The 22,524-nt window shown below is 37.2% G+C and overlaps 2 protein-coding genes and 1 long non-coding RNA gene across 8 annotated transcripts; 2 read left to right on the top strand and 1 right to left on the bottom strand.

Annotated features, from left to right (window-relative positions):
• The first annotated feature begins 921 nt into the window (after positions 1-921).
• On the top strand, positions 922-9,016 carry LOC110837753 (divergent protein kinase domain 2A). 4 transcript variants are annotated; one of them, XM_022080211.2, is made up of 6 exons: positions 922-1,463; positions 1,552-2,133; positions 2,563-2,863; positions 4,301-4,428; positions 4,832-5,029; positions 8,527-9,016. In XM_022080211.2, the coding sequence occupies exons 2-6, from the start codon at positions 1,558-1,560 to the stop codon at positions 8,572-8,574; spliced, it is 1,251 nt and encodes a 416-aa protein (XP_021935903.1). In that variant the 5' UTR covers positions 922-1,463; positions 1,552-1,557; the 3' UTR covers positions 8,575-9,016. The 4 variants fall into 4 exon arrangements, with proteins under 4 accessions (XP_021935903.1, XP_021935902.1, XP_087210040.1 ...); XM_022080210.2 differs by having other exon boundaries at positions 8,524-9,016; XM_087353914.1 differs by having other exon boundaries at positions 1,529-2,133; positions 8,524-9,016.
• dock (SH2/SH3 adaptor protein dock) lies at positions 7,264-21,970 on the bottom strand. 3 transcript variants are annotated; one of them, XM_087353912.1, is made up of 8 exons: positions 21,690-21,966; positions 19,939-20,095; positions 18,580-18,740; positions 17,553-17,760; positions 15,585-15,738; positions 14,757-15,110; positions 12,852-13,088; positions 7,264-12,768 (listed from the first exon to the last, which is right to left on the bottom strand). In XM_087353912.1, the coding sequence occupies exons 3-8, from the start codon at positions 18,680-18,682 to the stop codon at positions 12,556-12,558; spliced, it is 1,269 nt and encodes a 422-aa protein (XP_087210038.1). In that variant the 5' UTR covers positions 18,683-18,740; positions 19,939-20,095; positions 21,690-21,966; the 3' UTR covers positions 7,264-12,555. The 3 variants fall into 3 exon arrangements, with proteins under 3 accessions (XP_087210038.1, XP_021935898.1, XP_021935901.1); XM_022080206.2 differs by lacking the exon at positions 19,939-20,095 and having other exon boundaries at positions 21,690-21,963; XM_022080209.2 differs by lacking the exons at positions 18,580-18,740; positions 19,939-20,095 and having other exon boundaries at positions 21,690-21,970.
• LOC147873013 (uncharacterized) lies at positions 19,823-20,676 on the top strand. Its single transcript, XR_015536577.1, has 2 exons — positions 19,823-19,968; positions 20,061-20,676. It is a non-coding gene; the product is annotated as an uncharacterized LOC147873013 (long non-coding RNA).
• Positions 21,971-22,524: the final 554 nt, after the last annotated feature.

Here is a 22,524-nt window from a genome sequence, read left to right as displayed (position 1 = left end):
ACAATTGTTTGTTGGTTGTAACACAGCATGTTCTTTTACAGTGGTATATTATGAGCAGAAAACACTGTCAAAACATTCAATGTTGATTCTACCAAAGACTATACAACAGATACTTGTGCAGGAAACATTTCTTAGAAAAGGAATTCAAAACATTTGAAAGGATATGCCTGATGAAAGTGAGGGTTTCATGTGACTGAGATTCAACTGGAAATTTAATCCCAGAACATTCTCTTCCCTCATTATACATAATTCCTTTCAATTCATTGCCATTCATTTTACCCCATGATGGTGATCTTCATGCCCTCCACCCCACTAGAATCAATAGCAACGTAAATGTGACTTCATTTGCAGTAACAGTCAGTCCTATCTGCACAGAAGGGCCTTCCACTTCCTCACTGATACCTCCACTGGTATCCCTGACTTGTAAGAATGCAGTGATACTGGTTTTAAACAGTTCACATACATCAATTTTTAAAAGTGGAGAAGATCCTTTGCATTATCATTGATGAAGTTTAGAGAGGTGATATCACAGTGGCTGGATTCAAGCTGACTTACTGCTGGGATATTGTACCATGTAGTCTTGCAAATACTGACTCACATTTCAGACACACTTCATCTTTCACATCACCCTCATCACTGAGGTAGGAACTAACTCTGAAACGTCTGTCACTTTGTGCCAAACGACATGGTGCAAAATCTAAGAAGACAGTTATCTTCGGATTTCAAAATTGGAGCGATTGATGGGGGGGGTGTTGCAGTTACGTTGGATGGAAGTTAACTTTTTTACCAACTGAACTCTTAGGAGTGTATTACTACGACCAGTTGTTTTATAGTATAGGCGGATAGATGGCACGATATAATTCACGAGACTTCCCGGTTTTTGCCGATATGTATATTCTTATTATCTGTGAAAAATTGCGTTTTCAATCTATTGTATGTAATGACAAGTAGGTGTTATGAATAGTATGGGGCAAAATATTTTATTTGTATTTATTTGAATTGTGGGACATATTACATGATCTGTTGCAAATGAAGTCTTAAAACGTGCTTATAATTAAAATGTTTTTTCTTCATGCAGAGGTCCCCAGTTGTATAGAACTATTCAGTTATTTCATACAATTTATTTGAATGAGCCTGCATTGTCATATTTGATATTGCGAAACTGCTATGCAAACGTTAACAACCCATAGTATGGAAATAACTTTAGGAAGAAGAAAAAATATAACAAGGGTTCCATTCAGAATTGTGTAGGGTAACAAAAAACGTGACATTTTGGTTAAGAAACCCTAAAAGAAGTAGCCACTTGGGGATCTAAATGTAGATTGAATTTTAAAATGGATGTTAAATTAGTAGATTGTGAAGAAGTAAACAGTTGAAACTAGTTGAGGACAGGGTACAAAGAATGACTATTTTGTTGATGGTGATACATCTTCTATAACAACAACAACAAATGTCTTGATCAGGTGAATATTTATTAATTGTCCAAGGAAGATCTTGTACCATGTGATTACTTAATATTCAGCTTAAGTGTGATTTACTAACTGATTTCAGAACAAAATGGGTGGATTGCAATGGAAGCGGAGAGTAAGAGGCATGTTGACACTCCTGTTTGTATCTGTGTGCCTGACTATGCTGATATCTCATCTGCTGTGGCCTTCAATTACAGACCTTACAGAAGTGGAGAAGTGTCCAGCCTGCTACGGTACCTCATTTTGCCCTGCTATTACTGGAGGATTTCTCACCTTGCATTCCTTTGGTGCTTTTGCTGGATTTGTGAATATTTTGGGTTCAAAGAATGTTCTGTTTGGTATGCTTGGTAATCAGAAGGTTGTGCTGAAGAAACTGGGCCATACAGTAGAATTGGAGCAGTTAGACAAGATGATTTGTAAAGGGGCTGGTCTCAGCTCATCCTGTCATGTGCATGAGGCAATCTGGCAACAGGGTGATCTGTTGCACTCCATGAGGCAGCATGTGGCTAGCCAAGATAGCAGCCTGCTCCTGTGTCCATCTGTGGCAAATCTGGAATGTCTGTTGAGCAGTGTGCTTTACAAAACAAAGGGCACAAGTACTGAAGCATCACTTGCCAACATCTGGACAACTCTAATGATAAATCCAGAGCCACTACTGTTACAGGTATCTACATTGTCAATGACCTGATTAAAAATCTTCAAGTAGGACATTGCTGAATGAAGACAATACTAACTGGGCCATGCACTGCATATCTGTTTTCATAAAACATTGCTTTTTTGTAAAACTTTGAAAGTTCTGAGGAATGTCTGTAAATACCTTTAAATAAATTCAAAAATGCAATAAATAGATCTACTGATAAAGCCAAAATTTCTGGATATACGAATGTTCCTTAGTTTGTTTTGCTGGTTTATTTAATGGCATTTTGTCAATATTTTATTTTGAGTGAAATGGAGGGCAGTATTTTCCTGGAGAGAATAATCATTAAGGCTTCTGAAAGTGGTAAGAGAGCAGTTAGTACAGCCTTACTTCAGAATAGCAGTTCTGAATTGGTAAGAACACGTTTCAAACCATAGGAGTTTATTTCGTCGACAGGTGCTGCAGGAGCAAGATGGGTGGCCAGTTACGAAATACATGGGTGCATGTGGGCGTGTCGTGGTGGAGGAGTATGCTGGGGAGATACTGACCTCGTATCATAACGCTCCATGGCTCCAGCGAGTACATCTTGCCCACCAGCTACTTATTGCAGCTCATAACTTTACTGACAGTCACCCACTCTTTGGCTTCTACCTCACTGATATCTCTGCAGATAACATCGCTGTTGATGCACAGGGCAAGCTGAGGTTTGTCGACCTTGAGAACGTGATTGTAGTCGACAAAAATGTACCAAATGAAGGTGTGTGTGCACTTGTGTCTGTCCTGTTAATCCAACTGCAAACAGTCAGAAATGACAAATTTTTGTGAAATGTGATGGACTAGCATTCCATTGGAGACTTCCACATCTTCTTACATTGTATTATCTGTATAAAATGAACGCACAATGAATAAGTCCATCCATCCAATTTTCATCTCTGAAAGTATTGGACAGATTTTGATGAAATCTAAGTGGATCCACACTAAAATTTGTTGAGCAGATTTGATTTTTCTTTGTATCTGTAGTAAAGAAGCTTGTATTGAACTTTTTTTCTCTTAAATGTCTGCATAAAAAATATTTGCATGATATGAAATATACCTTATTAAATCTACAGCTTCACTTTGAAACATTTTTTTATGTCAAATATCAATTAAATAAAATGAAAATCATTTATTTCTGTGGTAGTGTGAATAACAAGATTTTGTATTTGGTTTACTTTCTGTTGCTTAAAAATTATTTATAAAATCTGATCAAAAATTATCAAGACTGAATTCACATCTCAGATGAGTGATACTCTGCAGGGATGCAGTTGCATTCCTGGATGTGGGAGGATAGAACAACATAGCTGCGTTAAATTTTGTGAGAAGATACAAAGATAATGACTGAAACTTATCAGCTGGTGCAAATAACATCTGGAGATGCAACAGTGAGCCAGGTACATATTTTTGAATGGGTCCTTTGTTTTAAAAAAGGATGAATATTTGTAAAAAGTGATGAGCATCCTGGGTACCATTCAGTCAGTAGAAATTATATATCAGTAACTCCAGTGTACAATTTAGTGCAAAATAACAAAGATTGACTTTCTATTAAATTTCTTATGGATCGTGTCACATTACGTTAAGTGAAGATTTTGGAATGAGGCATGTCAGTAAGCCAAGTTTAATGACTGCAGACAGGAGAAGAAAGAAAATGACATATATGGCTTTTGATTTGCTTGAACGTGTGGAAATCAACAAAAACATTACAACAGATGATGATATAGTTATGACTGAAACTAGGGTTTATACAAAAACCGACTTTTGAAAAAACCAGTTTTCGAATTCCAGTATTTCCAAAAAACCGGTTTTCGAATTTTACAAATTTATCAAAAAAATGGTTTTTGAACCTGGTTTTTAAAAACCGACAAACCCTAACTGAAACTATGCAGCCATCATCCCAGTGAAGCTCCCTCCCTCCAACAAAATCAAGACCAGAATGATGCTGAAGACGGCTCTCTGTGCTGGGATGTGCCGCGTAGTCTGGTAGATAATGACAGAAATTTCAGAGGTGCTTATCATCTCCATTATCAGGCCATCGCCTGACACCTCTGAAACATTAATCAATATTTACCCAAAGTGATGCTCTATTCTGATTCAGGGTTTGTATAATGATAATGACTGATGACTCGCTGTGAGACGTCTCTTCTTACATGTGTTGCAGATAGGCCACAGTCATGGACTATCCCTCATGTGAGTGAAACATTTGACTGTGAAGGCTGTTTTGCATTCTCTTCTGAAGACATTTGCTCTCATAGGATGAGTGACCACAACTTTTATGCAGTTTGCCAGGTAAGAAAAACCAGGCAGTATAGGGTTCACTGCTTACTTCTGGGACAGCACAATCATCACTCTCTTTTTTTTTCACCTTTATCATCATGAAATATTTATAGTGGCATTGCCATATTCATGTTTAAGGCATCTCTATGAAGTCAGACTGACGTACTAAATTCTGAGTTTATATTTGATTCAGCTGTACTATAAGTGATAATAAAACAAACAGTTCAAATCAAAACTTCAACTATATATGTACATGTGTGTTTATGTTAAATTGTCATGATTTGATCACCAAGGGGTCTCATTTGTAGACATGGTGTACACCACATAAAGATCACATTGAGACTTCAAGCGACATTAGACAGCACAAAGTAATGTTATTTTTAACAGTTAGAAGATGCTGTATTCTGTTTTGCAGCACCTGCTGAGCCCACTGGCAGCCCTAGACATGATTCCTGGTGGGCTGCTCCACGACATGCCACCTGCTCACGCCCGCGTATCGGAGTTGGTGCAGAAATGCTCGGAGTCCACGGAGCCCTCTGGAAGGTTGAGAGCAGCACAGGACCTTACAGAATTGCTGGCAGAGGTGTTACAACAACATGGCTACAGTTCCATGGTATAAGTTCTTATTACCAGTTGGTCATAACAGACCAACTGGCCAGCAAGTCAGTATAGGTATTCCAAGTATGTAAAGGCAGCTGTTTTCAAGCACACTTTTGTTATGGACAGTATGCTCAACTTTTCCCACATGATCAGGGAAAAAAAAAACATTGATTTAACTGAAATATAGGTAAGAACTTACAGATTCAAAAGAAAATATGACTATGGACTCAGCAGCTTCTTAACAGGAGTCCGTCATTTTACACTATTCCACAGTTAGTATCTGATTGGTTAGTGCCTGTATCAAACATTTATTTCAACAGTTCAAAGCTCTGACCCCAACACAGGTTACTACTCACTGTGCTTTACTGCTGACTTTCTTGTCTTTGATCTCCCATGTGTAGTCCCACTATATGCAGCAGTACAGCACAGGAGATGAAACACGACAGCTAATATACGTATATCATATGGCAGTAACACTCATCAACCAAAATATAAGAGAATAAAAAGACAGAACGAGCAAAACAACAATGGATATATATTAATAGCAACCTTTAGATTGTTATAAATATACATGATGAAAAACAGTTAATAGCGAACCATTCATTTTTTCTAGTCATAGTGAAAATACATTGACATTACCACCACTGAACACATCTCCAGTTGAGAGAGACTGTATCTTGTATTGAATGCAAGAGTACTGTGCTAATTGTGCCCTGAGAGGGTGAATAGGGCACACGTAAATTGAGAGAGATGTTTGGGCTGGAGACAGAGATCTAGTCTTGAGGACTTGTTGGCCATTAGAGGTGATGAAAGGTACCTAGAAAAGTGGTCTTGGAGAACATACTATTCAGGAAGAGAAGTGATATTGGTAAATCACAACATTCAGTGACATTAACTTGGGAGATATTAGTGCTTAGGAGTGGGGTCCTGTCTAACAGATGTGAAATCGTGAAACATCGCCATCTGTGGGACAAACACCAGGCATGCTGCTTGAGTGTGACCCAATCCAGCATCTACAGATAACACTACTGATACTGACTGGTCCCATATCATCAAGAGGGGAGTTGGATGTACAAGCATCATGTAACTTCTGTAAATACTGTTTTTATTCCTTTCGCTTATATTTTGGATGTAGTCAAATGTGGTCTATTAAGGAGCAGCACACATTAAGTAGAGAATTTTGCTTTTCAGGTTTATAACACATACTAGACAATTAAGATACTCAAAACTGGAACTGAGAAATGTTTGAAAGCAGTCTGAGGTTATGGCTACATTTACAATCCTGTTTAGTATTGGATGATGACCATTTCAAACCGTGTTCTGAAGGTACTTTCGTCAACTGTCGATTCTTCCCAGTATATAATTTGATAATATGATGTAATATATGGAGTTCAGTTCTCTCATGCCTGTTTTCATTCACTGATGAAGCAAGCATACTTTAAATAAAATAAGTAAACAGCTCATTTTCATTGATGAACCCACAAAAAGAAGTTTTAGTGATATTTTTAGATATCTAAAAGGGGTTGCAGTATAGTGTTTTGTGGGCAGTGTTTCAACAGATTGCCATATCAACTGCAGAGGTTAAATTGTATCAAAACCAACAATGAATTTGAATGGTAACTGTGAAAGATTAACTCACAAATGTGTTCAGTACACATACCCATACTATAAAAGTGACTGTGACCTTGAACAAGAACAAGACCTGAAGACTTCTGAGTGAAAGGATACCTAGAATGGTCTGCCTACATGTCTACATCCCAATAAGTGAATTTTCTATGTAGTTTACTGTTATGTTTACTAGACAGATATTTAGCTCATTTTATATGCCTCCTTTTGTCTAATCTGGTATCACTTCAAAATTTAGTTCATGGTGCTTGAATTTTAACAATTTTTTGTGTTTTCCAACACAAGATTCATTTCAATGTAAAAGTGTTGCAACTACAATAACTATACAGAATTTAAATTTTGTCAGTTTTATTATTTGTCTGCTTACTATTTTACTGTTCCATATATATCCCTTGATATTTATGTGTATCATCATCAGATTTATAAGCAAACTGCTAAAAGGTGAAAACTGTTCTGTAACATAAGGAAAAATAGTTATATGCAGGATACAGGATATTTTTATTTTAATGACACTTTAATGTCTATTAGTGATATTTTCATACGAATCTGCTGATTAAGGTATTACAGATTAAAAAAGAGACTTCATTACCTGTGACATTCACCCATGAGAACACCACAAGGTACAGATGTTACAATCAAGAAACTTTACTAAATATTGACATATCAGAAGACTTGTTTACAAAATGTTCTACTGTTTAGGCAAATTAAAAAATATTACACCAATCATATGAAGAAGATATCAAAGCAGCATAACATGACTGCAGTCCAGTTTGGGGGAAGGAAAAAATGAGCAAAACACAATAAATCTTCATCAGTAAAAGTTTGTTTCTCACACACACACACTTCCTTCAGACTCAGATCTGTACATGCACAGAATATTTGTTCACTTCCACAGAAAGCACAGGTTTGACTACAATACACACAAATATATATATATACAGGGGCTGACTATTGAGGGCATGCACCATATTATTCAGCATATCTGACACACCCTCACAGTAAAGTAAATTATGGGACTCTGGACAGAGCAGTGATCCCATGTCAGTCAAGTAGACAGCCAGCTGATGACATGGCATTAATTACCAAAGTGAGGGTCTTATGTACAACATGAACCATGAACTGGCGACAGCATGCACAAGATATCCTTGCTACTGCGACCCTGTGTGACCCATCTTAATCCTGCTATAAATGTGAGAAGCTCTGCATCAAATACACCAAAAAATATGACAACACTTGAGCTTTTTTTCCAGGAAATGCAACGGTGGCACTGCTTCAAAAACTTAAGAATGTATGATTATAAAATTAATTATATACACTTCCGTGGAAGCCCGTAACTTTGCTGACACACTCCATGATTTGGTTGACTTCAGGAGTTGGTGCCACAATACTCTAATTCATTAGGTGTATTCAGTACAGATCTCACAACCCCCTATCAACATATCATGTGGTCAGTCAGCAAATGTTCAGGCTACCACTCATCCTAATAAATTATACAATACACACAATACAATAATAAAAAACACATCTACAACCTTCAAAGATGGCAAATAACATTTTTCAACATGTTATAGCTGCTGAGCAGTGCAGTGACTGTAAGCTTCAGCATGGTTCTCTGACAAGTGGGAACTGATCTCTAGTCATATTAATGACATCTCTACTGAAGCATTCTGGGGCCACACAGAGATACTGAATAGATCCACTGCATAAACAAACCTGCCAAGTAGTACACAATAAGCCTCTGCACTCACACACATATACCTGATTACATTCTGTGGCAACTTAAATACTTAAGACACACGAAGTAGCTTACTTAGATAATTAAAAATATATTAAATTTTGGACTGCTACACCACCATCACATTTCATCACTTTCTGTTTCAGCAGCCCAAATCTCCTTCTTGCTCTCTCTGGGATGGATGTCTTGAAGCATAAACAGTCTTATCACAACTTCCTGCATGAATACTGTACAAATGTCACAACATCAAAAAGAAGAAAATTAATTTACAGACCCCACACCACAAGTTCGAGTTCAGAATCATGATTCAGGAAATGTTTACAATTTCTTAAGACATCAACACCCATTAACATACTGTCCTCACCATTGCTGCACTAGGCCTCTGAAAACGCCAAGCTGTAAATCACATACCATCAAAATGCAATGTGAAGCACTTACAAATCTTGCTGATTCTACCACATAATGCATGGCAATATTAGGCCAGCTTCCAAGAAACTGAACTTGTGTTCATGGGGTTGCATGTCTATTTTCCAAACAAAACAATAAACAAATAGATTATAATACAGGAGATAAAGAGAAAGAAATTTGTATGACACAGAGCTGTATGCCAATAAAGGAACTAGTTAAATTTGTATTGTACATGAAGTTCTATAATATTTTAAAATGTTTGTGAACCTGTTATCACAAAACATGAACTTGACACCAAGTCATGAACATATCACATCATTTGGAGGAGGAGGAGGAGAGTGGAGGTGAACCAAAATTCTGGATGGTTACACATTCTCACTAAAGTTTTAGGCTAGGGTCAGGATAATGGGATGTCCCTTGTTCTCAGTGGAGCAGAAAAACTACAAAACCTTAGAAGTTTTACAAGGAGATAATTTGATTTTCTTTGCAAGAAACCATCAGGCTTCGCTCTTTTCAAATTCTTCTAAATAGAAAAAGTCTAATATTGGCATAATTTTTGCTCCTGTCATTTACTTGTAATTTATTTTGTAGTTGAAAATGGCACATGCTGCTGTCTGTCTTATGAACATATATATCAGTCATTAATCAGAAGTGTCTCAAAAGTTAAGTCTTGCTATCATCCTGACTAGCATGATATATCCAAAAAAAATTCTGACTTTCCTGACATTTGGAAACCATGCCAGAAGAGTGCAGGCTGGCAACTGATGTTTGCTTAATTTGATAAGGCCTTCCACTTGATGTGTATATGTTCAGTACACCATATGCATTAAAATGAGGCCAGGCAAGTGACAAACAGATGGAAACATGAGAAAGGGAAGGGTCTGGCATCAGAAACTGATCTGTTACATCTTAAGGTACCCCTATATTTACATTGGCATGTTTCAGAATAAAATAGCAGCAAACAGTTAACACCAGAGTCACAGTTTCCCTGTCATGTCCCCCTGTTCTTGACTGTTTAATGGCTTTAAAGTCATCATCTCTACTGCTATGAATATTCATGACTTTCTCCTTAATGTGGATTTTCATTAAATCGTACTCATTCAACACACGAAGATAATGGCAACAATATCTAATGCATTATTTGCATTTCTGACATGGTCTCCTCCATACTGTAATTCGTTTCTGACAAGAAGGCATACCCAGACAATGCAAGATATCACACTGCTATGGCTTATCTAACATTTAGAAAAGACTGTTAGTCTTATGACACAGTGTTGCAAGATATAGTATGATGGGATAACGGATAATGCGGGCCATCCAGCTACATTACAGACTATAAGTTAAGTGTACAGACAATATATAACCATGGTCTGAACCATGTCCATCTATTCTATAATTAACTTGAGACCACAGATTTAGTCTTGCATGAAGAAATGGAGATACACAACTTACCTACTGAATTTATTCCAAACAGAATGAAGCCCTGGTGTACCTTCAACTGTCTCACTCATCCAACTTTTTCTCAAGTTATTTTCTGTCAATATAATTAAGCATGTTCAAAACATCCATTGCTTCTAAGCTTGGTTTTTTTCTTCTACCTTAAGTCACTTGTGTGTCAACTTTAGTGTAGCAGTCTCCTACTGTGTCTGTCTTCACATTTTTGCATTTCATCTGCCCTCCCCTCTGTACAGCTCTCTTAACTTGGTCTATCCATAGTGTGTGGTGTGCCCCTGGGTCTTCATCCACTCATTTTCATTTCTAATGATCTTCTTGGTGTCCTGTGCTCATCCATTCTTCAAACACACTTCTCATCATTTGGTTCTGTATTTCCTCCATCCTCAGCTCTCCTCTAATGTGTGTTTTTATCCATTTCTATCTCTTTTGGTTTTCCTCACTACTGCCCTCAGGAATTTTATCTCAAATGCCTGTAGTTTACTTTCCCCTCTCTTAGTACATTTCCATGCCTCTGTTCCATATAATAGTATCTTATTCAAGTACACATTATATTTTGTAATTTTATGTTTTATACCTGTCTGTTCTACAAACTCTAAGCTACATGACAAAATTTTGAATCTTTTCTAATTTTTCATCTCATTCTGGGTCTAACCATTTTTGTCCACCACACTTCTGAAGCAGATAACTTTATCTTCCTGAAGATGGCTGTCTTCTGGGTCATTGCACCGTGTAGTCTGGTAGAAGTTTACCGTTGTTTCCGAGGTCCTCGATGCCTCTATCATCATGGAGATCACCACCCTGATGATGGAGGCAGTGTAGACCTTTGAAACGGAAAACTTATACCACACTACACGGTGGAACGAACCAGAAGACAACCATCTTCAGACTCACTGCCATGAAAATCTCAAATCCTAACTTTTGCTACTTCTTTTATCTTTTTTAAATTTATTTTGACTATTTTCTTTTTATTCTCTTCAAGAATTTTAACACCACTGTCTTCTCTAGGTTTATTTACAGTCCATATTGCTTAGCATTCTCTCAAGTTCCTTCATATCTTCATCCCATATAATAGCATATATCATATCTTGATATCATCTGAATATATAAAAGCTTTTAAATATTTTATTTTTTCTCTGGTTGTGTTACAGATTCGATCATTACAAAATAAGACAATACTGATGACAATACATTTCCGTGTCTGACTTCCAATCTGGTATCAAACCACAATGACCATCTCTTATTTGCCTTAACACAACCGAGTCTTTTCACACATATGTTTCTCTTTTCTCAAAAGATTGTTGAAATTCGTAGTTTTCCACAAATTTTCCATATCTCTTCTCTTCTCACACCAACACCTTTTTTATAATCTACAAATATCATCACTAATTTCTTTCCCATATTCCTAGTTCTTCTCAGTCAACTGTATTATTCCAAAAAGTAGATCTGTAGTCACCCTTCCTTTTCTAAATACATATAATTCTAGGCATATGTACTTTGCAAAAAAGAGCATACGTCATTAATAGCAACACTGTGATAAAAAAAAACTGTTAAAAGTGTTTTGTACCAACTAGACTGATTATGTGAATATTTGACAACAGCAGGGCATTGCTACATTTCATGAAGAGTGAAATGATAATCTACAATAATTTATTATTATTACTATCATTACTATTATTAAGGCAACATTTAAAACCTACAACCAAATGAGTAAGCCATGTATTGCTTTCACTATCTAATGGGAACAATGTAACTACCCAGACAAAATGTCAGGGAAAGCAATAAAAATCATATACCCATTGAAACTGACTGACTGCCCAAATTATTAGTAGTAGTAATATGAAATTTTGAAGAATTTCATTTTCTAATATGTTCTTAATTATACAAGCAGGTTTACAGGTTTCAATTTCAAAACAATATTTATAATTGCACCATTCACGAGGTTTGCTTTCCAAAAATACTCAGACCTCCAGATGCATATTCACTGCCATTTCAGTGGCAGGTGTCTTCAGATAAACTGTACTATACAAATAATTTCTTATATTCGTGATATCTGATTCAATGATGCTGTGGAAACCTTCCAGAGATACAGGTTAATGACTACAATTCAACCCAAATGCAGCAGCCTCAGGAACACAAACATTTTAAAAACAAGATATGTTCATTGTCTGTCCAGGAAGAAGGCCATAGAGAGCAACATCTGACTTCCACAGTCACAGTGTGACCCTCAAGAAAAGTGAATTATAGCAAACTAGGAATGATTACTGACATGCAATTTGTTTGACCTCAGTCCTTCCAGGAGACAAAGGTGGGCGCACTTAGCAGCTGTTGGCAGACTTGGGGAGGGGTCGTACAAGATAAAGTTTCTCCCCTTGCTTGTTGGTGTAGATGGGAGCACGCTGGTAGTGATCCACCAACTGATCTAGTGTATGGAACTTACGCTGACCAATGCAGTACAGCGCTCCTTCCACATGGACCCGGAAGTGCTTGTTGCGCCCAGGGGCCTTCAATGACACTGAGTAGTCACCCATCTGAAATAAACAGTTGCCCTTGGTACTGTGGTCATGTATCAAGCATTCCAATATCATTATCAGAGCTGTTGAAGATAACTCACATTTGTTTCACTGTCTCTGATGAGGAAGTCACCATCGTGACCATGCTGGTTCAGAAGATTGTCACACTGCGCTCTTGTGATAGTGCCATAGTACCATGCCTTACCCACCAAATGTGGACGGTCTAGTGAACGCCCAATGCTGGATCCACTTCCGTCTTGTCGTCGGTCTAGCGAGTCTTGTCTTTCGCCACCACCATCACGGTTTCGGTATGGCTGAGTCAAGTACTCGCTCAATTCCTGGGCAAAGAGGAAAGAGTCGATACGCATGGGCAACATTTTAACGTACTAGTATCGGCTGTAGGTACATAAAGTGCATTCACAATGCAAATTTCCAAAAATGCATACAACACAGAAACTCATCCTTTATAATTAATAAGTTCTGCTTCATTAAACATTTAATGGAAAACAATATTCTTCAAATGCAGCAACAGCCATTAGATTGAAAGATTAAAAAACTATCCTTTTAATAAAATCTCAGTCATAGAAAGTAAAAAGACATAATGATATTTAAGTACAAATGAATACTATGAATATAAAAAGAGAAGCAATTAGATGCTCACTTTGCAGAAACCACAATAGACTAATTACAATTTGGAATATTTCTTAAAATATTCCCATTATCATCATATTTCTAAGTATGGAACCTATCTGGGCCAATACTGATACCACAACAGAATATTTCCATTTTTTCAGAGGTCTTATGTCTTCAACCTATAAAATATTTCAGGATGACTTTTGGGATAGATCATTCTAAATTACCATTTGTGTTTCTTCTATAGTTCTACACAAAATCTGCTGGTTAGTGAAACTACAAATTCTGTTAGTATTTCTTAGTTTTCTTTTGCCATCCACATCATAATATGCATCCCAGGTGATATAAATCTTTTATCATCACTCCATATTCCATGCTTCACAGTCCAAGTGCACTATCTTAAGTCAAACATTAGACAGTCTAAAATTAAAATTATAATCACATCCCTATCTGCAACCACTTCACATTTCATGATTATAAATATGTTTTTCAGCCAATCAATCCATCATCACCACGAATTCATCAATGTGGTACACTTGGTTCACTTCACACTCAATTATATGAAATTATAGTCTGTATAAATTATCTGTTCAGCCTGTGCCTGGTACAAACTGTTCTTATAATTATTAACATTAGCTGTGCCATTTTAATGGAGTTGGATTCGTTTAATGTTGCAAATTACAATTTCAGATGATCTAAAGTTTAAGCTGCTATAGTATGAAGGCGCATGGAATAAAAAAATATAATATTAGTCCAAGTGCTTCAGAAATTTGAACCATCACATGACTTGAGGCAAATGCTGATAATGGCACCCTAGATTTAGATGTAATTATCTTATGCTTGCATCTCTTCTTCTGATACATACACTAGATTACATTCTTAAGTAAAGCTGCCCCACTATAGGCCATGATGCTTGAGGGGAGAGGAGGTATAGCTCCTACTCATTCTTGACCTCAGCACTAAATGCGGGTGAGTGGTCATCATTACGCCCTGGCCGTGCTTTACCTCTGAGAAAGGACCCTGGTACCCACTGGATAGGAGACTGGGTGGGCCCCAGAACTGGTCTGGACGCAGAGGCTAGAGGAAAAATCTTCTGCCCCCATCGGGGATCAAACCCCAGTAGTCCAGTCCGTAGCCAGTCTCTAAACTAGCTGAGCTATACTGGCTAGATTACATCCTAGATAACTAAAATGCTTCAGAATATACCATGGAGATGAACATAAACGATATTAATGGGAAAGAACTAATCAGAAGTAAAATTTGTATTAACAACAAAAAACTGAACAAGTTCATATTTTATCATTTGAAAATAATTATTTATTTTGATTATAATCTTTTGGTCTAATAAATTAGGAGAATGCAGCTGTACTCACCTGCAGGTAGTTACGTGGGACAAGCCCGACTTGACCTTGCCCATTACGAGCCTTGTACCATTCAGGATCTGCAGGCGGCCGGTCTAATATCTCTAAGCGATCACCCTTCTCAAAAGCCAACTCCTGATCATTATTGGATGAGAAGGAATAGAGCGCCACAACAATGTCCAACACATTCTCTGCCATGGCATAAGTATGGAGTGTATCATCACTGTCACCCTCTTCTTGCGTATAATTGCTGGGAAACCAGCCAGTTGCGGTATTGCTCTGCCCCCGCCACCACCCATCATTACTTTTCTCCAGGATCAGGATCCGGGTACCTTTCACCAGCGACAGTTCATCTGCTTGTTGAGCCTGTGGACATGTGTCAGCAAGAAATGCATATAACATTTTGGCTATAAAACTTAGCAAAAGCAAGTCATTTGCGAGACAGAGGGAAAAAGAGTATACTAGGGTCTGAAGGCTGGACTGTACACTGAACTAGATCAGACAAGTTGTAATGGCAGACATCTGTGATGACAATGACAACTCTGTAGATTGCACAGAAACTTCAGACTACTCAGGAATTCTTCCAGTTAATATGCAGTATGTAGAAGATAACAAGAATTCAGATAAAAAGTGGCAATCAACACTCTATGACATCAGAGGAAGCAAACTGAGGGTGTAGAAAGGCAAAACCATAAGTTAGGTTATGAAGTCAGTATATTATGTGAAAATGAGATATAACAATATGAATATGAACCCAGTTTTTCACAATTCGCAAACTGAGAACTATTTTACATTCACCTAACTGCATGGAGCAGATATGTGTGGTAAAAGTTCTTCTACCTGATAGTTATACTTGACAACCGCTGTCCCAATTGCCTCCACAGGGTCTGCAGGCAGCCGACGTCCCATTGTTGGAGACTCGACTGCTCTGGAAGGAGAGTTGCTGGAGGGGAGAGTCTTAGAGCCTGAGCCCTTCTTCACTTTCTTCTTGATACTGCAACACAGGCTATGGCTATAAAACTGAGATCCACCCATGTTTTGTGTTTCATCCTATTCCCCTTTAGCTCACTCTCATTAAGCTGTTTTACTTACAGAGTTTATATACAGTGTGTTCTAAATGCTACAATGCTATTTGTAAGCTTTGCTGTCATGAATATATGAAGACAAACTAGTTCTTTAATTTTTAACGTTAGGAAGAAGTAAAAGAACAGCTTTATAGCAGATGCTAAAAATGTCCACCATGTTCTTAAAGAAAAGCAGCCACTATTTTTAGTATATTTTGTACAACTTTGCAAAGTGGTTCTACGTCGATTCTGGTGACAACTTGCTTAATATTGTATTGTGGGTAATTTGAATAAGCTTTTCCATTGAGAAATTCCCAAAGAAAAAAGTCTGGTTGGGCAAGGTCTGGAGATTGTGGTGCCCAAAGGCCACGCCCAACAATGTGCTCACCATAGAACTCTTACAGTAAAGCAATCTTCTCAAAGATCTCTACAGTGATCATGCTAGTGTTTCTTTAACACTGGAAACCATCTCACCTGTCAATGCTGCCCAACACTGCATATGCTTCTTATCACAAACACGTTGTACATCCCAAAATGTTGTTACAAGTGTATTGTTATCTTATTTGGTACATCCTTTTCAGGATTTTATTTTATTTATTTAGTGTTCTGTCTGACGACAGGTCCATATGAACAGGATCCTTCCATCCTTTTCTCGGACTGGGACCTGTTCATATACGTTCTTGGCAGATGATCCAGAAGTGGTTTGCCATTGCCTTCTTCTGTGTGTGAATGGGGTAATTGTTGGGATGCCACGGAGAAACCGGGGAAGCCCCCGGAGGAAAACTCTTGTGTTGCCTAGACCACGGTCTTGCCCAACACAAGTTATAAATTTGGGCACCACCGGGAATCGAACCCAAGACCACAGGATTACAAGGCTAGCGTTCTGACCTCTAAATATTCTGCTAAATACTTCATTAACATCAAATAATTTTTATATAAGGTAAGGTTCAAGAATGTGCACACATTCTGCTTGTTAACACATCATGTTTGCACCCACACAGCTTATGTACAACTGGCAAGAGCAGCGGCCTAGCACCTGGGGTGACCCTGACTCAAGTGACATGGGAAACTGGGAGAGTCTGTTACATGGGGACACACCTGCTTCTGATTTCATTTGTGTACAGCAGTATATAATTGTTATTGGGTTATGGTTTAAACAGTAGCATTCATATGGAAATGATCAGACTCCTGTGAAGGCACAATTTTGGCTTTTGCCTGGAGGGATTTGGAAGAACTTACAAGTTCCCCTGGAAACAAAGTTATGGCAGTGTAAGTGTTAAACCTGGTTCAGAGAAAATGTCACTACAAAAATATTGATTACATTAATTACAGTTTTGTTTAATGTGTTGACACCTGCAATTAGCCACTGCAATTGTCAGATTTAAACTAATTCGAAAACCAAAAAAATTGACCTAAGGAACCTCAGCAAGGAAGATGATTCCTTGCCTGAGGTTTCCAATGAAGCATTAGACTGAAAAGCCATAAAATATTACACAGTCACAATATACCCAAGTAAATTAGTGTACAGCTATATGACATCACAAACTGTGAGATTTCCTGCAAACATAAAATAACTTAAACTAAAATAATACAAACCAGCCTAACCTGACACAAAATTCAGATCTGATCGATAAATATCAAATTTATGTCAACATACAAGAAAATATATTTATTTTAAACCTTGCTAGTATAATTACAGACACATAGGTAAATATGTCAAAACACTGTGTTGCTGATACATTACCTGTCAAACAGGGAAGGTTTTTCCTTTTTGACATAGTTGCTGGGAACATAGCCTGCCTGGTTGCGAGCATTCTGCACACGCCACCAATGTTTTGAGTCATCCAGCAAGAGGTACCGCTCATTCTTACGAAGGTCCAGTTCCTGCGCTCCCTGAGCTGCATAGTCGTACTTGGCAACCACATAACACACATCTTCTTGGCTGGTTTTGCCTGCCAACACAAGAATTCTGAAGAAAATGTTGTAACAGCAAGGAGCATAATAATGTGCATGTTTTTGCTCTGGCCAAATCAGAGATAATCAAACATTTCAAATTACACTTCTAAAGCACTAGAGAATTTAAAAACTACCTTTCATTTATAACAATAATAATAATAGAAGTAGAGTTGCCATCAAGTCATGTAAATAAAGATCTAGATATTCTGGAACTCTGTATTTGATGGATTAGAGTAGTCAGTTTCACACTTCAGGCTAAGGAGGACAGAAGGCTGGGTGCATTTCATAATCAGGCTTGACGTGATGATGATGATGAGAAAAATCCTTGTCCCTATCCAAAATAATAAAACTGTCTAGCCCACAGCCAATAACATAAAAAGAATAAACTTACAATTCATGCAATAAATGGTAATTAAAAATAAGGTAAACTAAAAAATACACTTCTCTTTTTACAGAGCTCCTTACAATAGCACAAAACACCATGCCATATCATAAAAATATTAGTCACATAGATAAACTGAAAATGTAAATGCACAGGTACTTCTGGTCTAAGTACCTTAAAGACAACCAAATTCAAGTAAAATGGTCAATATTTTGGAACACTTCCAGAAATTTCAGTTCTGCACTGAAAAATCAGTATAGTACAAATAAGAATCAATGTGTTTCTTTCTTTTATTTATTGAGTAATTCTAGTACCCAGCTCTGGTTTTCTAATCATTTCTTTGGAAGTATTAAAGCATCTGGAATTACATTCCTTAAATTACATACACCAGAAAAAAAGGTGTCAAAACAAGAGTAGGCTTAGTGAGCCATACCATGCCGCATTGCTGCCATGTGGTGTGGTGGAGCACGAATGCTGTTCTTGGATTGCCAACTTCCTGGGTCTCGAAGGGATCTTGCATCCAACATTTCTCCCATGCCCTGTGTGCGCTATGAGCAAGCAGAAGTCACCTGACACGGTCCATCGCAATCAAAACTACAAACAAACATCAACATGCTGCTTGTGGTCACAGCAGAAACAGATGTGGCATGCCACGGGGGTATATGTCACTCTCAAACTCTGCCTTCAGGTGTAGAGTCACATGAAAGAAGGGTGGTCCTGAATCAAAGAATGATAGTGAATGCTAACACCACGAAACATTCTCCAATATGTGCCCAGACTCTCACTTCTCGTTCACTTAAAACTATGCTTGAAGTCAGGGAACATTACATCAAGCAAGTCACAAAGTTATAACTTCGGTTAGCTTCCACAAGTTGTCCATTCACTTTATGCTAATACTTCAGAATCTTATTTCTGAGGTCATTCCCAGTCAGAAATGTTGCAAGAACATAGGTCTGATTGTCAACACTTGTAAAGCTATAAGTACTTGAAATTCAAGAAGATTTTAACCTTACATAGAACATCAGGGTCATTTATGCATCTTGCAGAACTGAAAATTTGATGATGTAGCTCCTTTCTTTTGTTTACTTTTGTATTCATCCACTATGTTTAACAATAAACAATAAATACACATATAAAAATAATGTTTCTCATATAAGCAAGGGAATGAGGTCTAGTGTATGCAGTGGCCAATTCTGAGACCATGATAAATTCATCAGAGAACTGCTCATTCACATGTCAACCAAATTGGGGGGGGGGGGGGGGGTGCCCCATCACAATGGAAATAGTCTGTAATTGTGTTTTGTATTATTTAAATCAACTTTAATTCATATTCATAGAATTGAAACTGCTGAAAGTCAAACCTATGTTCATGTGATATTTCTGACTGGAAAAGATCTCAATAATGACATGAAGTTAATAGACAACCTGTATATACTGATGGAGATACTAAAAGGAAAATATGTGTTGTCATCTTACTTCTTTGTAAAACTAATATTATGACAGAATACGAAATGCGCACCAGCAGCAAATGCCTGCTGCACAAAGTTCCACAAGTGTGCACACTGCACTCTTCTTCTTGAATCACATGACTGTAGTCCTTGAATCATACCAAAACTTATCACTAGACTTACACCTCAGCAGTTTGCATTATCTAACCAATAAGGCTTACAGAATGCATTAAAGTGGGATGATTTTAATAGGAAACTACAACATGTTGTACAAGGGGAGTTTCTGCTGTGCCAACACCAAGAAAACACAAACTAAACACGTACGCCACATGCAGGGAACTCACCTAGCTTCTTCTCAATATCACCAGGGTCTGGTAACAAAGTGTTCTCTCTTTTCTTGTGTAATCGCACACCTTTTACTAGTTGTGTCAGGTGCAGAAATTTAAAAGTTGTGTTTTTCTTTAAGGTAAAAATGCACCACCTCCAGGACATTCCCACAAACTGAACCAACACCAAGCAAAGCCACTGATATGACACACCCATAAGCAACTAAATTCTGTTAAGTTGTAAGAGGCACAATATTTTCCTCAAGAATGGAAATGCAGACATACAGCAAAGGACACCAGAGTAACACACTTGTGTTTGGTTCTATCAAGATAATCTGAAGAAGTAAAAGCAAAATATTCTTACACTGAAATCAGTTGGCACTCATTTAATAGCAATGCATCAATTGCTGTTATACAAAATCACAGTTTTTAGGGGTGAGTCACACAGATGTGGAATGAAGATAATGGACAGACACTGCTGTGATGGAACTAAGGGAAACTACAAAATGCTTGTAACATGTACAGTGCACTCATAACATTTCAACCTGACGGGGCAGTAATTTGTGTTTTTATGGAAACTACTTTGCTTTTAAAAGCTAACATAGCCACACTAATCCAGAAAGGAAATAGAATATGTTCCCAGTTGTTCCAACAACTTTCAGTTTAAAAATGAAGAGATGAACAAACACTACACACAAATCGTTCTTCCTGTACATACCAATTTTATTTCTAATAAAGTAACAAATATTTTGGAAACTGAAGGCATCATTTTCTCACTTCACATAATCTTATGCAATGAAGAGGATAATGATCATGAAGAAACGAGGGAGGAGGAACCGAAAATCAAACACAACATATCAACATTATAACTTTAAACTAATACAAAAGATTAGTTATTCAACTTCTTTCACACACAACTCTCTAACTTTGGCATACAATTTAATCACACCACCCTTTCATTCAATTTTAAATACCAATTTAGTGTCACACTAATATAAAACAAGTACAAAAGTAAAGTTGTGTCTGTGCTTATGTACAAGGCCATAAAGAGGTAGAGTAAAGTGAAGGTAAAACTCCATGCAATCTTAACCTCAGTAGTATAACAGCTTCATGACCTAGCAAGAGTTGCCACTGAAGAAAGATACCCTGGAACGCACTGGGAGTATGTGAACAAGTTTTGATCAAATGTTTTTTGTCTTATTGATGACAGGCTCTGAATTCAAATTTTAAAACCAACCAGCTGCACCAATTTTGCCTATTACAACACAATAAAAAGATCTTGTGGTGAAGATGGAAAAGGTACTGTTGTTGTTATTGTCATGAACAACTATCATTAAAACCAGGAATATGTTTGCACTGTTTATGTTGCCTTCTTCCATGCTGCGTTCATGCAATTTCTAATCCAGAAACACAAATAAAGAATACCAAACGTGTGTTATAAGCAAATTATAAAATCATAACCTCTATGGTACTATTCAACATATTACCAATTGTGGTAACTGTATGCCAAATACAGTACTTAAACTTCAAGTGTGAAATTAATACGACTAAGAGAGGCAAAAAAAGCACATCAAATAGGCTTTACTTTTAACAACATAAAATAATTCACAATTAATAATGCACATTCTTCTAAACGTTACGAGCGTCTAAGAAAGCAGCACAAATAATACTAACCACATATTTGCTATTCTATATTTCCATCTCGATAAGAATATACAAGAGGTGAAGCATTTAATCACATCATCAAGCGTACATATAAATTTTCTTACCAATTTTCAGACTTGACATATTCCCTGGAAAGTCATAGATATAGACGTATTTCTGCCAAACAACCTCTCTCCCACCCTTACCGGGGAATCATGAACAACGTACAGACAACCAAAGATAATACCAACGCATCTCACATTCATAAGACTGGTGATTTTGTTTTCTTTCCACCTACTGCTAAACCATAGATAACAAAGCGCTTTAAGAAATGACTGTGAGGAGTAAATTTTTGTTTTAAATAGCCCTCCTTCCGACCAAAGTAAAATTATATAAATAAATAACAGAAAAAGATAATCAAGAACAGTGTTATTCAACCTTCAAGGCGAGACACAAAAATATATTATTTCTACGAAAATCACTGAAATCATTAATAATAACTGGAAGATGTACGACAGTACCGTCTTGTAGGAGATGATACGTTTTCAAAGAGTACATCAGCGATTTGTTAAGCCCTCATGATATGACAGGATACTAAATCAGACATATCAATAAACGTTCTGCGTAAAATCAAGGGCAAATATGGACACAAATTTGAAACGATTTAATTACTTCGACTCTGAAGGTAGAGGTATCAGATTCTCAAATTGTTAGCAACTTTTCACAAAACTACACGTCACAGCCCATGAAACCAAAATATGTACTTATGAAATACATCGTAGGATGCAGGAGAAGAGTAAAAGTGGAGACCGAATGTGGATACTGTACTTTTATTCCATTACCATCATTAATCACGAAGTCAGGACGTTAGATCATTTTGGCCGTCCGGTAATAGTTTAATAGGGCGTCGAAGTTGCGGTCTTCCAGATCATTCTAGAGGATACTGATGATGCTGTATTG

This window comes from Zootermopsis nevadensis, unplaced genomic scaffold (genome assembly GCF_977971745.1).
Source record: "Zootermopsis nevadensis isolate Lab colony 2312 unplaced genomic scaffold, Znev_1.0 Znev_ptg000022l, whole genome shotgun sequence".
NCBI classification, from domain to species: domain Eukaryota; kingdom Metazoa; phylum Arthropoda; class Insecta; order Blattodea; family Termopsidae; genus Zootermopsis; species Zootermopsis nevadensis.
This window is presented reverse-complemented; position numbering and strand designations above follow the sequence as displayed.